The following is a 13858-nucleotide window of genomic DNA, read 5'->3' as shown; positions in this document are numbered from 1 at the left end:
CTGTTGTGATATATGCAGATGCCCTTTGCTGCAGGTGTAAACTGAGCTAATTGGCTATTTAAAAGTAGTAACATACTTCGGTTCGTGCACTAATGCAACAACATGCAACTCTTCGCGAGATAGTAAACCATCAAATTTATTATTCGATACATTTACTATGACGAAATCGGTACCATGTACAACAGGTAGCCGGTTATGTTTTTTTTTTTCGAAACAGAAAGTTAGGCTTTTCCGCTATTTTAAACTTTACACTATACGCACGTGCCATCGGTTGTAATGGCATACACAAACAGAATGTGGGTAAAATGTCTCAACATATCACGGTTGTAATACTTTTCCATCACCAACCAGTCAATGCGACAAATAAGTAGTTCTCGATTGCATTCATGTTAACGTGTTAAATGCCTAAGAAAAAAATCGTCGATATCATACGTTTTGCTTCACTCTTTAGGGCATTCGAGCGTAGCGACTGACTCTGTGATGTTCAAAATGCACTTCTTCGGTATTAAAATGAACAGGAAAAGGACAAATTATCACATTAGCTTCATTCAAACATTGCCTTTCAGTTCATTGCCCCTCCATTCTCTCCGTTACTGATGTGGTTATCTCGATTATATCTCTGGCCTGTGTGTTCGTTGATAAGGAAGATAGAAATTAATCTGAGGATAGGAACACAACATTGCGAAACGATCGTAAGTATACCGCACAAGACACTAACAGTTATGTGATGTGTGTCGAAAAATGTTTGTTTTTTTAGGGCGCAATTTGTCCAATCTACAGCGCATAAGGGACATTCCGTGGTGATACCCTACAACCACTGCAACGAATCAACAAAATGTTCACCTACCGACCACTCCGACCAGTCTTTGGATGTGTCCAGCCACTCGCCTTAGTTGGCGAATAAATTTTGCTGGGTGGCATCACTCTCAAACTCTGTCCACGCATTATTCAGCTCCATGAATATCATCTTGGCCATAGTCTCATTTTCCGTGCCCGTGTGCTGAAATAGCAGTGATGAAAAACAAAGTTTAATGGTTGCATGGTCAGTAGGCCAGCAAGAGAGCAGCCAAATTCCGTACCTTGTCCGGATGAACGGCAAGACACGCCTTACGGTAGGTCTTTTTCACGTCGGCCGCCGACACGAGCTGGTGCATTTCACACTTTGTCCATTTAGCACCTGGCCACAGCACGGTGTGCACGGTGCAAAGCAGCGCACGGATGTTGCTCTTTTTACCTTCGGTCTAGAAAGAGAAATGAATGGAACGCCAAATTCAACCATTATGCATCACTCAAGAAGCACGATTGCTTGCGTACGTACCCATTCCATCAGCTTCACCCGTTCGGGATCCATCTCTCTCACCAGTTCCTCCTTTCGCATGTCGTTCATCGTGCGTGGACCTTGGTTTTTGGTATTTCCGAACGAGTAGCCTTGCTGGCCGAGAATATCCCCGAATATGTCTCCGGAGCGGCCACCACCTGCACCATCCTTTGCACCACCATTACCACCGTTCTTGGGGGGTTCAAAATGCGATCGGCTGTAGTCGGGCCGTGCCTGCGATTGGCCATCATTTGGACTGCGCATCTGGTGGTTCGGAGTCGATGGCGCCCTCGGAGACGGATTGGCCGTGCTGGCTCCGCTGAATTGATGCGTCGGGCTGGAGAACTGCGTCGAACGCGGACTCGGCGTAGTTCCGGGTTTTCCACTCCAGCCGGCCGAGGTGGTAGGACCACTGGCTCCCCCTGCCAGGCCAGCCGCGAGATTGCCAAGATCCGCAAACGGATCCTTCGCGGGCCCGCCGCTCGTGGGCTGCTGCTGTGGTGCCGCCGATGTTGGCTGAACCGGAGCGGCACTGTTGTAGAATGCTTGCGGTGCCACTCCTGCAAACGCGTCGAAACCGAAACTGTTGTTGGCGTTGTTAGCCGTCGCGTCCGGTTGTCCACCACCGTTTGTGAACGGGCTACCACCCGCCGGTTGGGCTACTCCACCAAAGTGATCAAAGTTAAGATTTAATCCGTTCAGATCGCTGCTAGACTTTGCCGTTGGTAGGGAACTGCCACCATCATCGAAGGTGCCAAAAATGTCATCCAGCACAGCCGTGGTCTTCGTCGCGCTGGTACCATCGGTGTTCGGGCGCCCATTTCCGGCGTTACTGTCCGTTCCCGGTGCCGATAGACCACCGAGCAAATCGAACGATTCTTCAACTTTTGAAACCTGTGGTTGCGATTTTGGTGGATCGCCGCCATGACTAGATTTGCTTAGGTTCAAAAGATCAGCCTCGCGTTGCTCCTGCTCCGCTGCATCGTTAGGAAGAGATCCGGGTGATTCCGACAGGGTTTCATCACCCGACACCCGACGAATCGGTTGTGGTGACGGTGGGGCTGGTCGAGGAGGGGGTGGCCTATGCGGAGCCGTCGAATCGGTGCCGCCCTGTCTCGATGTGTTACCGCTTGGTTTCGTGACAAAATTCTCCACGTGTTCTTCGTACTCTTGCAAGGAGGCGAACAGGATGCGTGGGTCTCGTGCCGCCTTAGGTGACCGCCAGGGCAACTGGGTGGACGGTGGTCGTTCCGAGTCGCCTACAAACACACTCAGTGCCACGCTAAACTTTTGCGGCACGTGCTCCAAATCGGGCACCTCATCCAACTCCGAGCGATCGTAATTTATTAACGTTTCTTCCTCGGGGATATACCCGGTGTGGAACTGCAGCTGACATATCTTGAGCCCCTGCGGACGTCCCATTCCACCGAGGGCGTTGCGGGCGTGGTACAGGCTGATCGTAACGTCACCACACACCGTCACGTTCATTGCGAGCGCAATTTTGCCTTCCGACATGTGGTACAGTCGCATCCGTTCGTAATCCTGGAGCGTACAAAAGATCGTCCGATCGGCCGTGGCCACTTCCACGTACATGCGGCAGCCATCGCGGGCCTTTGTCATGCGCGGCACGGGTGAAACCGCGAGTGATACCAGCGTTACAGGCTTGTAGTGCGGTAGGTGGGGCACCGATCGAACGATGTCCCCTAAATAATACAGATAGCGCAACTCAGACGGCCGTAAGTTGGGCGGAATCCGTTTAATGGCGAACATTTGCATAGCGTCCTCCGGTTCCGTTACCATCGAAGCATAGATCAGAAGCGCGCACACGACTGTTGCTGCCAGCGCTCGCCCGCAATCAGGGCTTTGGATGATGACGACCGTCTTCGGGTCTGCGCTCAGAAATCCGTAGATATCCTCCACCAGCGAGTACAACGCAGTAAGCAGAGGTGCTTTTCCGCTTTGAGCCGGAACCGGTGCGTATATGAAGCCGACATCAACCGTGCGCACTGGCGGGGGTAACCGTGGGCAACTGTTGCGCGGGACCAGGTTGTACACACTCAGCTTTGTCGGCTGGTAGCGGCTGTCGAGAAACACCTTCACATCCTCGATGTGGTTCGTACGGTATGCCGACTCTATGCCCTCGGACGGGCACGGCATAACAATGATACGCTGCGTGATGTAGCTCATGTCCAGGTCGGTCCGGGCGATACTTTGCTGCACCGTCTGCATCACTTTGGAGGACGTGTCTTTTAGGTTCTTTAGAAAACTACCTGCGCCACCTTTTATCGACGAGAAAAGTCCACCGCCTCCTCCCATCGCAGGTGGAACGGGCTGGCTAAACGTTGGCTGCCCGTGGGGCGTCGGATAGGGCGACGGTCCAGCTCCCGGGTGCAGGGGTGCCGAGTTCACTGTAACGCGCACCGGATCAGGTGGCCGCTGGGGATATTTATGCCGAAGTGATCCATCACTGCTAACTGGCACCGGGCCACCTGGCGGGCACACGGGACGCGGTGGAGCAGGTCTTTCCGGGACTGCCGCACCATTCGGTCCATTGTGGCTTGGGCTAGGTGTCGGAGTCATTCCGGACGATGGCGAATTCAATGGTTTACCCAGTAAACCTAGTGGGGCTTTCAAAGGCCATCCTTTTGTTTCGGCTATTGCTGCTAACCGCTCCAGGACCGTGGCCGTATCGAATCGCTGGTTCGGATCGACTTGCAAACATCCACGAATAGTTTCGCTGAAGCACGCATATCGCGAATCGGTCGTGGGGATCGTGTAGTTGGCGTTTATGATGCGCAATTTGGCCGAGTCTTCGAAGGGGTGCTTCCGGTAGCAGAGACAGTATAGAATGCACCCGAGCGCCCACACATCCATCTTGATACCGATAGGATAGTTTGCCCAAGTGTCGAGCTGCTCGGGAGCCCGGTACATAGGGGTCGTGCAGCGCGTCAGAGCATCCTCGAGTGTGTCGCGTTGCTGGGCGTTCCATGTCACATCAGGAGCGAAACTGTCCGTGGAAGCAGATCCAAAGTCACACAGCTTTAACAGCCCATCGCTTCCAAGAAGGAAATTTTCAATCTAAAAACAAAACATTTTCAATTAGTAATTTGTACTTCAATTACACGTGACTCCCCCCCTTCATGATAGTACCTTAATGTCCCGATGATTAATCGGTTTCGATTGGCTGTGCAGATGGGCGACGGCTTTGGTCGCTTGATAAAACACTCGCAGCACCGTTTCGGGAGCGAGATCCTGCTCGAGGCAGTCGTACAAAGATCCTCCTTTGCAGAGTTCCGATACGAGCAAATATTCAGCACGGCGCTGAGAATTGGCGCTTTGCGTGCGATCGATGAATGTGGCAGCGACGAATTTTACCACATTAGGATGACCCGACACCTGCTTGTGGATGTTGATTTCACGTATGATGTTATTGCACTCCTCCTTGTCCGTGCCGAGCAAACGCTTGAGCGCGTATTCGACGTTGGTCTGAACATCCTGAGCCACGTACACGTACGCGAACCCCCCTGGAAGAAAAATTCGGTCAAAAATAAGCTCCTCTAGTGAAACCATGAAATGCTCGTTAACTACGACGACAGCCTCCTGCTAGCAGATTATCCTGCTTCTCTTAAATGACAAGCTTTAAATGTGACCTTTGCCCGTTAAGCACCATGAACTACAGCTGTGTCCTTTAAATGTTTTTGACATTCCTTTCGCCCCGTAAAGCGCATAGTCTGCACCAGCAATGTTGATACGGTACGCGTGTACCACACTGCTCGGGATCTGCTAAAATATGATACGTGCTGGTTTCTCCCGATGACTAACAGCTGGCTAGGAGCTAGTGTAGGATTACATAGGGAAGCTCTGCTTTGCGATAACGATAAAAAGAGGTTCACAAGCAGAGACGCATCGCGGATCTGGGTGGCACTAACCTTCCGCTATAACGCGCTTGATACGCAGCTTCACATTTGCCACTTGCACCGTCTGGCCCACGAAATCGTTGTCCAATCCGTTCGACGGTGCCGCGTTGAAGTAGTTTATGGCCGATTTCAGAAAGTCACTCATCTTGACCACTCGCTCGTAAGCGCAACACACAGCTGGACCGTAGTTTTTACAGTGATTATGCGATGTTGGGGCTGGTTTCGATCCGTTTTCCTGCGCGTAAAATCCTAATCGCTAAACACCCCCTTTCCTTGGAACAATACGGGATTCTTGCTTCTTTCTTCCCGATAATGCACAACGACAACGACAGCCGTGTATCCTGGATAGGGAAGGGTGGGTGGGCATCTTTGCTCCGCTGTCAAGCTGCATTCTCACCACGCTGTCAACAAACGATGTTTGTGTCCGGGTGCCGAATACTTTAATACGCCCGAAATTTACATTTACGTCCAGCAAGCCAGACGCGCTGAGGAGAAGCATTTTTCTAAATTATTTCCACATATTTTCCGCTGGCTTTGAATCATACCTTTTAATCTTTTCATTGATAATATAGCATTTTTTGCATATACCGACCAACAGTTAGTGCAAGCTGACAAGTGCCTCGGGGACTGCAGTTTGACAGCTGTTTTTGATGTAATCATTATCGTCACAAGTGAAATTCATCCTCCATAAAGTAGAAATTTTGTGATCTCGCCCGTCTTGCCCGTACGATTTGTTTTGGTTTCGCTCCATCAACCTAAAATACCCCCGCTAGTGTACAGTTTATTGTTCCTGTTTACGCACCTCTTCTGCGCAACAATCTAATCAAATCGTAGTATGTCGCACCAGACTGGCATTAAGGGTAAGTTTTCCACTGACCAAATGAATCATCCTCTTCACTTGCCAACGCCTCCATCATGGAAAGCTTGCTTTGTCCATTTTCCCTAGAAAGGAAATTTATTTTCGCATGAGCATGATATAGTGGTATGCAGTACAGTTTTGACTTATAGAATGGTTTTTGTTTAACTTTCAGCTAATGCCGAGCTGTTGAAATTTTTCGGTAAATGCAAGGATGGAAAAACGAGAGTATTGAAAGTTTCAATTGATAATGGTAAGTCGTATTTTGAATGCATACCAGTTTTGTAGCTAATTTGAAATAACGTTTTAGAGGAGCTGCGGTTGGTGAGCCATAACGATGTAAAACGAGACTGGGAAAAGGATTACGACGCATTGGTGAGACCTCTGATCGAGGAAAGCACGCCATGCTACATACTCTATAGGTAATTTACATTGTACGGTCACGGAAAATACCACGCTACATTATGGTATCCCAATGTTGCAGACTGGATTATAAAATTCCTACTGGGTACGCATGGCTACTAATGAGCTGGGTGCCAGAATCAGCGACGGTGCGACAGAAAATGCTATACGCTTCAACAAAGGCAACGCTAAAACTAGAGTTCGGTTCAGGCCACATTAAAGAGGAACTAAATGCAACGTCCAAGGAAGAAACTACCCTACAGGGATATCAGAAACATAAAGTTGATTTTAGCTCTCCGGCACCTCTGACGAGCCGAGAGGAAGAGTTGGCTGAGCTACGGAAAACTGAGGTAAAGACAGATTTCGGCATCGACACGAAACAACAAACGCTTGGTGGTATCAACTGTCCGATTTCGGACGCGGTTGCACAAGCCTTGCATGATATGCGCCGAGGCGGGTATAACTATTTACAGTTCCGCATCGATCTTGAAGAAGAAAAAATTCATTTAGTGAAGGCGGCCAACATCGAGCTGAATGCACTGCCAGCGCAAATCCCGACCGATCATGCACGCTACCATATGTATATTTTCAAGCACCATCACGAAGAAAAATATTTAGAGAGCGTCGTTTTTGTCTACTCTATGCCCGGATACAGCTGCTCAATCAGAGAGAGAATGATGTATTCCAGCTGTAAGGGACCTTTTTCTGCGACCATTGAAAAACATGGCATCGAGGTGGCGAAAAAGCTTGAAATTGACGACGGAGCAGAGCTCACAGAAGAGTTTCTGCACGAAGAGCTTCATCCGCGGAAGCTCAACCTTCGGCCTCAATTTTCAAAGCCGAAAGGACCACCAAGCCGCGGAGCCAAAAGACTGACAAAACCACAGGCTGTAGAATAGAATGTGAATGGTGCTAAAATTTGGCCGAAAGAATCGATTATTGACGGGGTAACACTAAAAGGCTACGCTGAACTGGCTACCGACTACCCACCTTTCATTGCATTTCACAAACGCATTGTGGTAATGCAACACTATCGTACGTTTTTGTCTGAGTAAAAACTAACTTATTGAACCCATTTCACGTAGTTCAAGCATCTAAGAACAACGGTCAAGTGGCAGTGGCAAGTACGAACATCCACATGAGAATCAATCTACCATCTTCAAACAATCCTTACAATTTCTCCATGAAACGTGTACAGTATCGAAAGTATTATTCATACAAAACACAATTTAAGAAACATATTTTATTTTGAGAAGAGTAAACATGTGTGCGAAAGGGCATTTCTCGAAATTCAAATTTTACTACTGTGGTTTTCAATGTTCGGCATACACATGCATCACGACTACCAAAAAGGCATTCGTCGTTAAATATTCGGCCATCGAATACAGGATATTATACTCGCTATTCGCTGCCTTTTTTAGTTGAAGCTCCTCGAGCGCAAATTTATTTATACATATGCACGTAAGTATGGGACGTATTGTCTGTAGAGAGGCTCAATTGTGGGAAGCTAGCATTATCTAACAATATTATGATTTTCTTGCGCAAGCTCAAACTATCCAATAAAATTGTTCAATAATGATCAAACTGAATAAAACATTACTCTATTTTTCAACGAAAATGTATTTTCTTTTCCTGACTTTGCTGGTTGGATAACGAAGCGTAATTTACTTTAAATCTGCAGCTTTTGAGATGGTTCATGCTGCTAAGTATTCATAAGAAGAGGCGATGACCTTGAACTTCATCCTTCCGATTCCAAATAAACAAACTGTTGATCGTGCAGGCTTTGGAATGTCAGAAGAATTGTTTTCAAAATTCCGTCAAAAATTGGCGCGCAACGAGATGTGATGAGGGCAATCTATTTGAGTGTTTACCTTTATTCTAGAGATGGAAGAGTGTCGATTCGAAGGATTTACCAGTGGTAGGAGATGTAGATGTTGTTTTAAGGACTTGTAAACATCATCGATCCTCATTTCTTTCAGGGAACGATATAGTCACGAAACATGCAGACCGTTGGCGCAAACTAAGCTTTGGTGTGGCCGTTCTTGACCACTTGACGAATGGAGGCATTCCAATGCGAGGGATATTCGAGTTGGCTGGAGATCCAGGCTCCGGTAAGACACAGATAGCACTAAAAATAGCGCTAGAAGCCCAGCGCCAAGCTCCGAATCATTCCGTGGTATACATTTGCACCGAGCACATGTTTCCCTCCAAAAGGCTGATGCAGATGGAAATGGAATGTAAGCGATCGAATGCGAACGATCAACTGGTGCAGCTTCGCAATTTTGCAGACCATATTCTCGTAGAACACATACGCTGTGTGGTAAGTTATAGTAATTAAAATTACCCACACTACCTAGTAATATGCTGAAATGTGTCCCAATTATCAGACTACCTTGACGGCCTGTTTGTACGATCGGTTGCCGAAACTATTGCAGAAAACGCCTATCAGTATTCTCATAATCGATTCAATTACGAATCCGTTTTTGGAGGAGAAAGATTACGTTTCTCGTGCGGGTACATTCCGCACGATAGTGCATCGTTTGCAGCAATTGCAGGAGCGATACAACTTTGCACTATTCGTCACGAACCAGGTACGATCGGTGATCGATTCGGCAACGCTTGAAGATGAACGCATCATTCCTGCGCTTGGGCTAGCGTGGGGCTCTCTGGTGCACACAAGGTTGCAGCTCTTTCGAATAGCAAACTCCAACGAAAGGCGATGTTCGGTGGTGTTCGGTCCTTCGTTGATCCCCACGTACGGATATTTTGGAATTGACGCGTCTGGTCCGATTGACTTAAAGGAATAGCACGGTATTAACTAAAATAAGCCGGAATGAAAAGACATTCGTAGTGTACACACCTGCAGTAGTATACAGATTTATTATTGTTCATAAAGATAGATTCGCGGCGCCTACCGGCCAAATACTTTGCATGAGCGATCGGGTTCGAAACAGTGATATACTAGCTGTAGTCTCTATTTATCGGTCTCTCTCTCTCTCTCTCTCTCTCTCTCTCTCTCTCTCTCTCTCTCTCTCTCTCTCTCTTCCTTCTTTCCTTCCCATACACAGCAATACAATCATTTTTCGAGCAAATATGGTAAAAAGTATAGTATATAGGATTGTTTGTTAACGGTACGGTACATAAATGCTTTGTTTAGTAATATTTCTAAACAGTTTCCTAAACAGATCCTATGAGCGCGATAACATCCACCTTTGGCAAGTAGTAAGATTTTATATCAGATTTAAGCATCAGAGTGCGGACACGTTTGTCTATTTTTTTTTTACTTCTTTTATATCTCAACAACATTCCTAAACTAAGCACATGTTTGCTACCGTTTGCTTGAGTCTTTTAAAATGCTGCTCACGTACGCACTAATTATAATCAACTAGTCTAGTCTCTGTAATCGTATGTTTTAAAACATTTCTCACTAGTGTTTGTTTGTCTTTCTTGTTTACGAACGGTGGTGGGTAATGTCGTTTTTAAAACGTCGATATTTAACAACACGTTAGAGTAGTAGCATTAGTAGTAGTTTTAATAATATAGCAGTAGTAATCGTAGGGTAACTCAAGTACCAGTAAGTACAAGGTAAGATACCAGCGCAGATGCATTTTCTTCTAGTGAAATCAGATTGTCAGTAGTAACAATACACAGCTGATAGACACGGATTGTTTTTCAAACATCCTAGTAGTTTCTTCGGCTATTTCTTGTTTGATTATTACGACCTAACGCTATATACACATCACATTCTGAACAAGAACCCGATAGACATTGTTTTTTTTATTTTGTCCTGCCGCTACTCCTAACGTGATTACGTGGAAAATTTTGCAACAGAAGTAAAAAGCGTTGCTTAGGTCGTTTTATTGTTTTATTTGCTATTCTGCAGGAGTACCTTTCCCTATCGAATTTTGTAGTCAAAACATGAACAGCGATTGTGTAATTAATTAAGGAAATAAAAACATACAATAATTACTGGTATTTGCTACCATGTTGTGACCCTAGGTGCCTTTTATATCAGCATCAGATTTATCGTTCTAAAACATTAATGTGCTGCTAAATTCAAGCCTCCCTGCAGTAAATGTTCTCGTTTTTTAGAGTATTTATTCGGCAACATTCGTTTACAAGAATGACCGTTGACGAGGCGGTGTTGATGGTTTCCATAAGAAAAAACATAAGCTTTATAGATCTTGCCCTGTGCAACACCAAAGCAACAATACTTTCAAATGTTGTACTCTGTTCAACGCCTTTCCAACAGACATGGTAGCCGTTCACTAGAAACTCATCACAAAACGATACATGCGCGTTAGAAACAAACATTTGCGAACAACAGATAAAAGTTAATTTATCACAGGCGTATCTTTTCTTCCGGAAAATATTCGAAGTCCTTTGACGGATGTCTGAAAAATTGTGGGGAATATTAGAGTAAAGTATGGCAGCGTACACTACATATGAGTTCCATGAAATGAGATGCAATGAGAAAGGATGTAGAATACTGCTACAGAGCACATGCTATACTCTAACTATCGCCAATCAAATCCTACTGCTTTTGTGAAGCTTGAACTCGCTGTGATGCTGGTTTGCTGGATGAAACATCACTACCATAGAATGATAAAAGTAATGTACATGTTTGTTGCTGCTGGTTTCGCACGTGTTTGTCAGCAGAGCAAACTAGCCAATATGTCCTTGATATACATAATATACATATGTTTTGTTGAAAAATATGCTCGCAGGTTATCAAAAATGTAAAAAAGCTCTGTCACATGTTGTTTGTGTCTTAAGGGTGATTTTTAGAGCCTCATTTATTTTTTTTGTACTCTCTTTACACAGCAAACATCTTTTATGCAGCCTCTATTTTTTTTAAAACGGATATCTGGTTCACAAACTAATGTCAAGCAGTAATATACTAATTAACAAAACAAATATGAAGTATAATCCAGCTACAAATTGCTTCAAATGATAGAAATATGTATCGCTCTTGAATGAATATTTTCTATGCAAATCGAAATACGAAATTGTTTTGTAATGGCTAGAAAAAAGAGTGGAATGATCGAATAGACGACTATAAGTAAATGTTCGAACGTTACAAAATGGCAAGCATAGCAATAAATCTATATCTAGAAGCAGCATTACTAAGAACCAGTACACAACAAATTGATTTTGAGATAAATTCAACAGCAAGGATGCAACGAATCGCTGTCTAATAAAGTCTGGCAATCGATGTACAGCGCCAGCTACGACTATTCTAGTGTTGTAATGAGTACCAAGGTGGTCCTCGATTCTAAGCTATCTAGTAGTTTAACTTTACGCCAAAGAGGTTAGGAATGGATTTTACCTTCTTCTTCGAGCCGTTCAGACAGTCTTTGTACATATCGGAACGCAGAAAGCGCGAGTATGAGTCGCTCTTCATCAGATAAAACACGTGATCGGCCGCAACATCGAAGCACCATCGGGTCGGCTGAGCTGCGCCCTCTTTGACCACCTCACGGGCCAGCTCGAGCGACTTGGAATCGACGTTTACCGGGCAGGCGGCATCCGGCGCGAGGTACTCGTTCCAGATAGCCTGAGCCGCTTCCTTGATCTGAGACTGCGGTAAAGCCTTCATGTCCTGTATCGCTTCCCAGAACCTGCGGAATTGAATAAGTATAGGAAACCCGAATTATTCACCTTGCATCGGCGCGCGCCGTTGGGTCTGAAACAATCTAAAGCATTACTTCAAATTCTCGCCACTAAATTCTTTATCCAGAAACTTGGTGAACTGTTCGCGTCCAATCGGGTCGTTCAGCAGTTCCCGCAAGCTAAAGCCCCACCGTTTGACTCGTTTCATCGGAATGTCCTTCCTGCAAGTGAACCCAAAGGCGGATCGTCAGACGTGGAATGAAATTGTACCAATCACATTCGTACAAGGCCGTCATACCCCAACTTTTCGGCGTCCCAAAATTCAGCATTATCCGTTTGCCAAGGGTTGGGATGGTCCGGAGCCGAAAAAAAGTAATCAAACTCGCTGTACTGCTCGTAGTACGACATGTACCTTGGGACGGAAGACAGAAAACACACCAACCTCTCATTAATCCGCACCGAAGCACAACCCACGGAGGAAATTAACGAGAACTAGAGTGTACGTACGATTCGGCGACCTTCGAAACTTTGATCGTGCGTCGGTCGAGCTTCTGCTTCAGCAGGGTGATTGTTTTGGCCATCGTTTCCGCCGGGTTGCTGTTGGCCGCCGTACCAGCCGACCCGGACCCCAGCGACGAGGCGCCTTTCCGGTACGCCTTCTTGATGTCCATCTCGGTCGTGTTGACGCAGCCCGGCATCGGACGGTGTACGTCCCAAAAGGCGCGCTCCTGCGAGTCCAGCACCTTGCGCTCGAGCTTGTCGCGCTTCTTGTCCACCTTGCTTTGCGCTTCCGCCTGCATGAAGATGAACTCCCACTTGCGTGAGAACATCTTCTGCAGCTTGGCCAGGTTTTCCGCCTCGTAGTCAGCCAGCTCGAGCCGCGTCTTGTTCTGCATCGTGCGCTTGCACAGATAGATGGCGTAGTCGGTGTTTTCCGGTTCCCAGAAGTTGGACGGCCAGAAGTACGGCGTCTGGAAGCGGTAGAACGTGCCGTCGTTCCGCACCGTCAGCTGGTGGTCATCGATCGGGAAGAGGTATCCGTGGGACGCCAGCAGGTGCGCCAGGTGCAGCGCCTCGCTGATGTCGTCCACTGTCAGGTTGGCCATGATCCACTGGATCAGGTCCGCTCCCGTGAACACCGACGGAACTTTGCTCATAAAGGCCTTCACCGTGCGCACCGACACGCCAGTGCCCTCCGTTTGCATCCGCTCGACAATGGCCTCCATCTTTTTGTACACCAAAATGTTGGGCGCATCCTGGCCGTGTGGCTGGATCTGCTGCACCATATGGCTGCTGTTGGCCATGGTGCTGGGGCTAAAGCTTACCACCGCATTGCACGACCCGCCGCTGGGTCCACCCGTACCGGATGACTTTGGCGCAAGACCCGCGGCACCGCTGCTGGATCCGGAGAACATGTTTTTTGCAAGATTTTCCTTCTCTATATCGACACTTTTCTTCGTAACCATCCTTTGTTACGGTGAGGGCTGAAATGTATTGCAGTATGGCTCGGGGCTGGTTTTCGAGTCGGGAAAGGACGAATTCGGCCAGTGCGCGTTTGGGTTTTCGCCACTTTTTCTCACGCGGACTCGATGTGCTTGTGCGAGGGTGCGCCTGCAATCACAGGTGAGCAAACGGCATCCCCCGGAAGGGTCTGAATCGGAACAGTTGTTGATGGCCAGCACGGTTCACTAGGCGCACACGGACACGCAACACACCCAACTCCTTGAACAAACAGCCTTGAAGCTGCACTCC

The 13858-nt window shown here is 47.0% G+C and overlaps 4 protein-coding genes across 4 annotated transcripts; 2 read left to right on the top strand and 2 right to left on the bottom strand.

Annotated features, from left to right (window-relative positions):
- Positions 1-889: 889 nt before the first annotated feature.
- LOC128730701 (cyclin-G-associated kinase) lies at positions 890-5380 on the bottom strand. Its single transcript, XM_053823778.1, has 5 exons — positions 5248-5380; positions 4469-4842; positions 1319-4396; positions 1080-1241; positions 890-1000 (listed from the first exon to the last, which is right to left on the bottom strand). The coding sequence occupies exons 1-5, from the start codon at positions 5378-5380 to the stop codon at positions 890-892; spliced, it is 3858 nt and encodes a 1285-aa protein (XP_053679753.1).
- Positions 5381-6070: 690 nt separating this feature from the next.
- LOC128731483 (twinfilin) lies at positions 6071-8072 on the top strand. The gene is made up of 4 exons (XM_053824605.1): positions 6071-6095; positions 6267-6344; positions 6402-6513; positions 6576-8072. The coding sequence occupies exons 1-4, from the start codon at positions 6071-6073 to the stop codon at positions 7390-7392; spliced, it is 1032 nt and encodes a 343-aa protein (XP_053680580.1). The 3' UTR covers positions 7393-8072.
- Positions 8073-8377: 305 nt separating this feature from the next.
- LOC128720812 (DNA repair protein XRCC3) lies at positions 8378-9300 on the top strand. The gene is made up of 3 exons (XM_053814512.1): positions 8378-8411; positions 8473-8813; positions 8881-9300. Exons 1-3 carry the CDS (start codon positions 8378-8380, stop codon positions 9298-9300), a joined length of 795 nt encoding a protein of 264 aa, XP_053670487.1.
- A 1527-nt stretch (positions 9301-10827) lies between these two features.
- Positions 10828-13572, bottom strand: LOC128732090 (regulator of G-protein signaling 7-like). The gene is made up of 5 exons (XM_053825253.1): positions 12614-13572; positions 12405-12518; positions 12202-12327; positions 11823-12114; positions 10828-10887 (listed from the first exon to the last, which is right to left on the bottom strand). The coding sequence occupies exons 1-5, from the start codon at positions 13570-13572 to the stop codon at positions 10828-10830; spliced, it is 1551 nt and encodes a 516-aa protein (XP_053681228.1).
- Between the last annotated feature and the right edge of the window lie 286 nt (positions 13573-13858).

This window comes from Anopheles nili, chromosome 2 (assembly GCF_943737925.1).
Source record: "Anopheles nili chromosome 2, idAnoNiliSN_F5_01, whole genome shotgun sequence".
Taxonomy (NCBI): Eukaryota; Metazoa; Arthropoda; class Insecta; order Diptera; family Culicidae; genus Anopheles; species Anopheles nili.
This window is presented reverse-complemented; position numbering and strand designations above follow the sequence as displayed.

Excerpts from the sequence above, each read along its gene's own strand:
- LOC128730701 (XM_053823778.1), bottom strand. The coding sequence starts at position 5,380 with ATGAGTGACTTTCTGAAATCGGCCATAAACTACTTCAACGCGGCACCG. Across the intron at positions 1,242-1,318 it reads GGGTGAAGCTGATGGAATGG|ACCGAAGGTAAAAAGAGCAA; the intron begins GTACGTACGCAA and ends TTCTCTTTCTAG. Across the intron at positions 1,001-1,079 it reads TTGCCGTTCATCCGGACAAG|CACACGGGCACGGAAAATGA; the intron begins GTACGGAATTTG and ends CTGCTATTTCAG.
- LOC128731483 (XM_053824605.1), top strand. The coding sequence starts at position 6,071 with ATGTCGCACCAGACTGGCATTAAGG. Across the intron at positions 6,096-6,266 it reads GCACCAGACTGGCATTAAGG|CTAATGCCGAGCTGTTGAAA; the intron begins GTAAGTTTTCCA and ends TTTAACTTTCAG. Across the intron at positions 6,514-6,575 it reads CCATGCTACATACTCTATAG|ACTGGATTATAAAATTCCTA; the intron begins GTAATTTACATT and ends CCAATGTTGCAG.
- LOC128720812 (XM_053814512.1), top strand. The coding sequence starts at position 8,378 with ATGGAAGAGTGTCGATTCGAAGGATTTACCAGTG. Across the intron at positions 8,412-8,472 it reads ATTCGAAGGATTTACCAGTG|GGAACGATATAGTCACGAAA; the intron begins GTAGGAGATGTA and ends CATTTCTTTCAG. Across the intron at positions 8,814-8,880 it reads TAGAACACATACGCTGTGTG|ACTACCTTGACGGCCTGTTT; the intron begins GTAAGTTATAGT and ends CCCAATTATCAG.
- LOC128732090 (XM_053825253.1), bottom strand. The coding sequence starts at position 13,572 with ATGGTTACGAAGAAAAGTGTCGATATAGAGAAGGAAAATCTTGCAAAA. Across the intron at positions 12,328-12,404 it reads TGGGACGCCGAAAAGTTGGG|GAAGGACATTCCGATGAAAC; the intron begins GTATGACGGCCT and ends GTTCACTTGCAG. Across the intron at positions 10,888-11,822 it reads TGAACGGCTCGAAGAAGAAG|ACATCCGTCAAAGGACTTCG; the intron begins GTAAAATCCATT and ends ACAATTTTTCAG.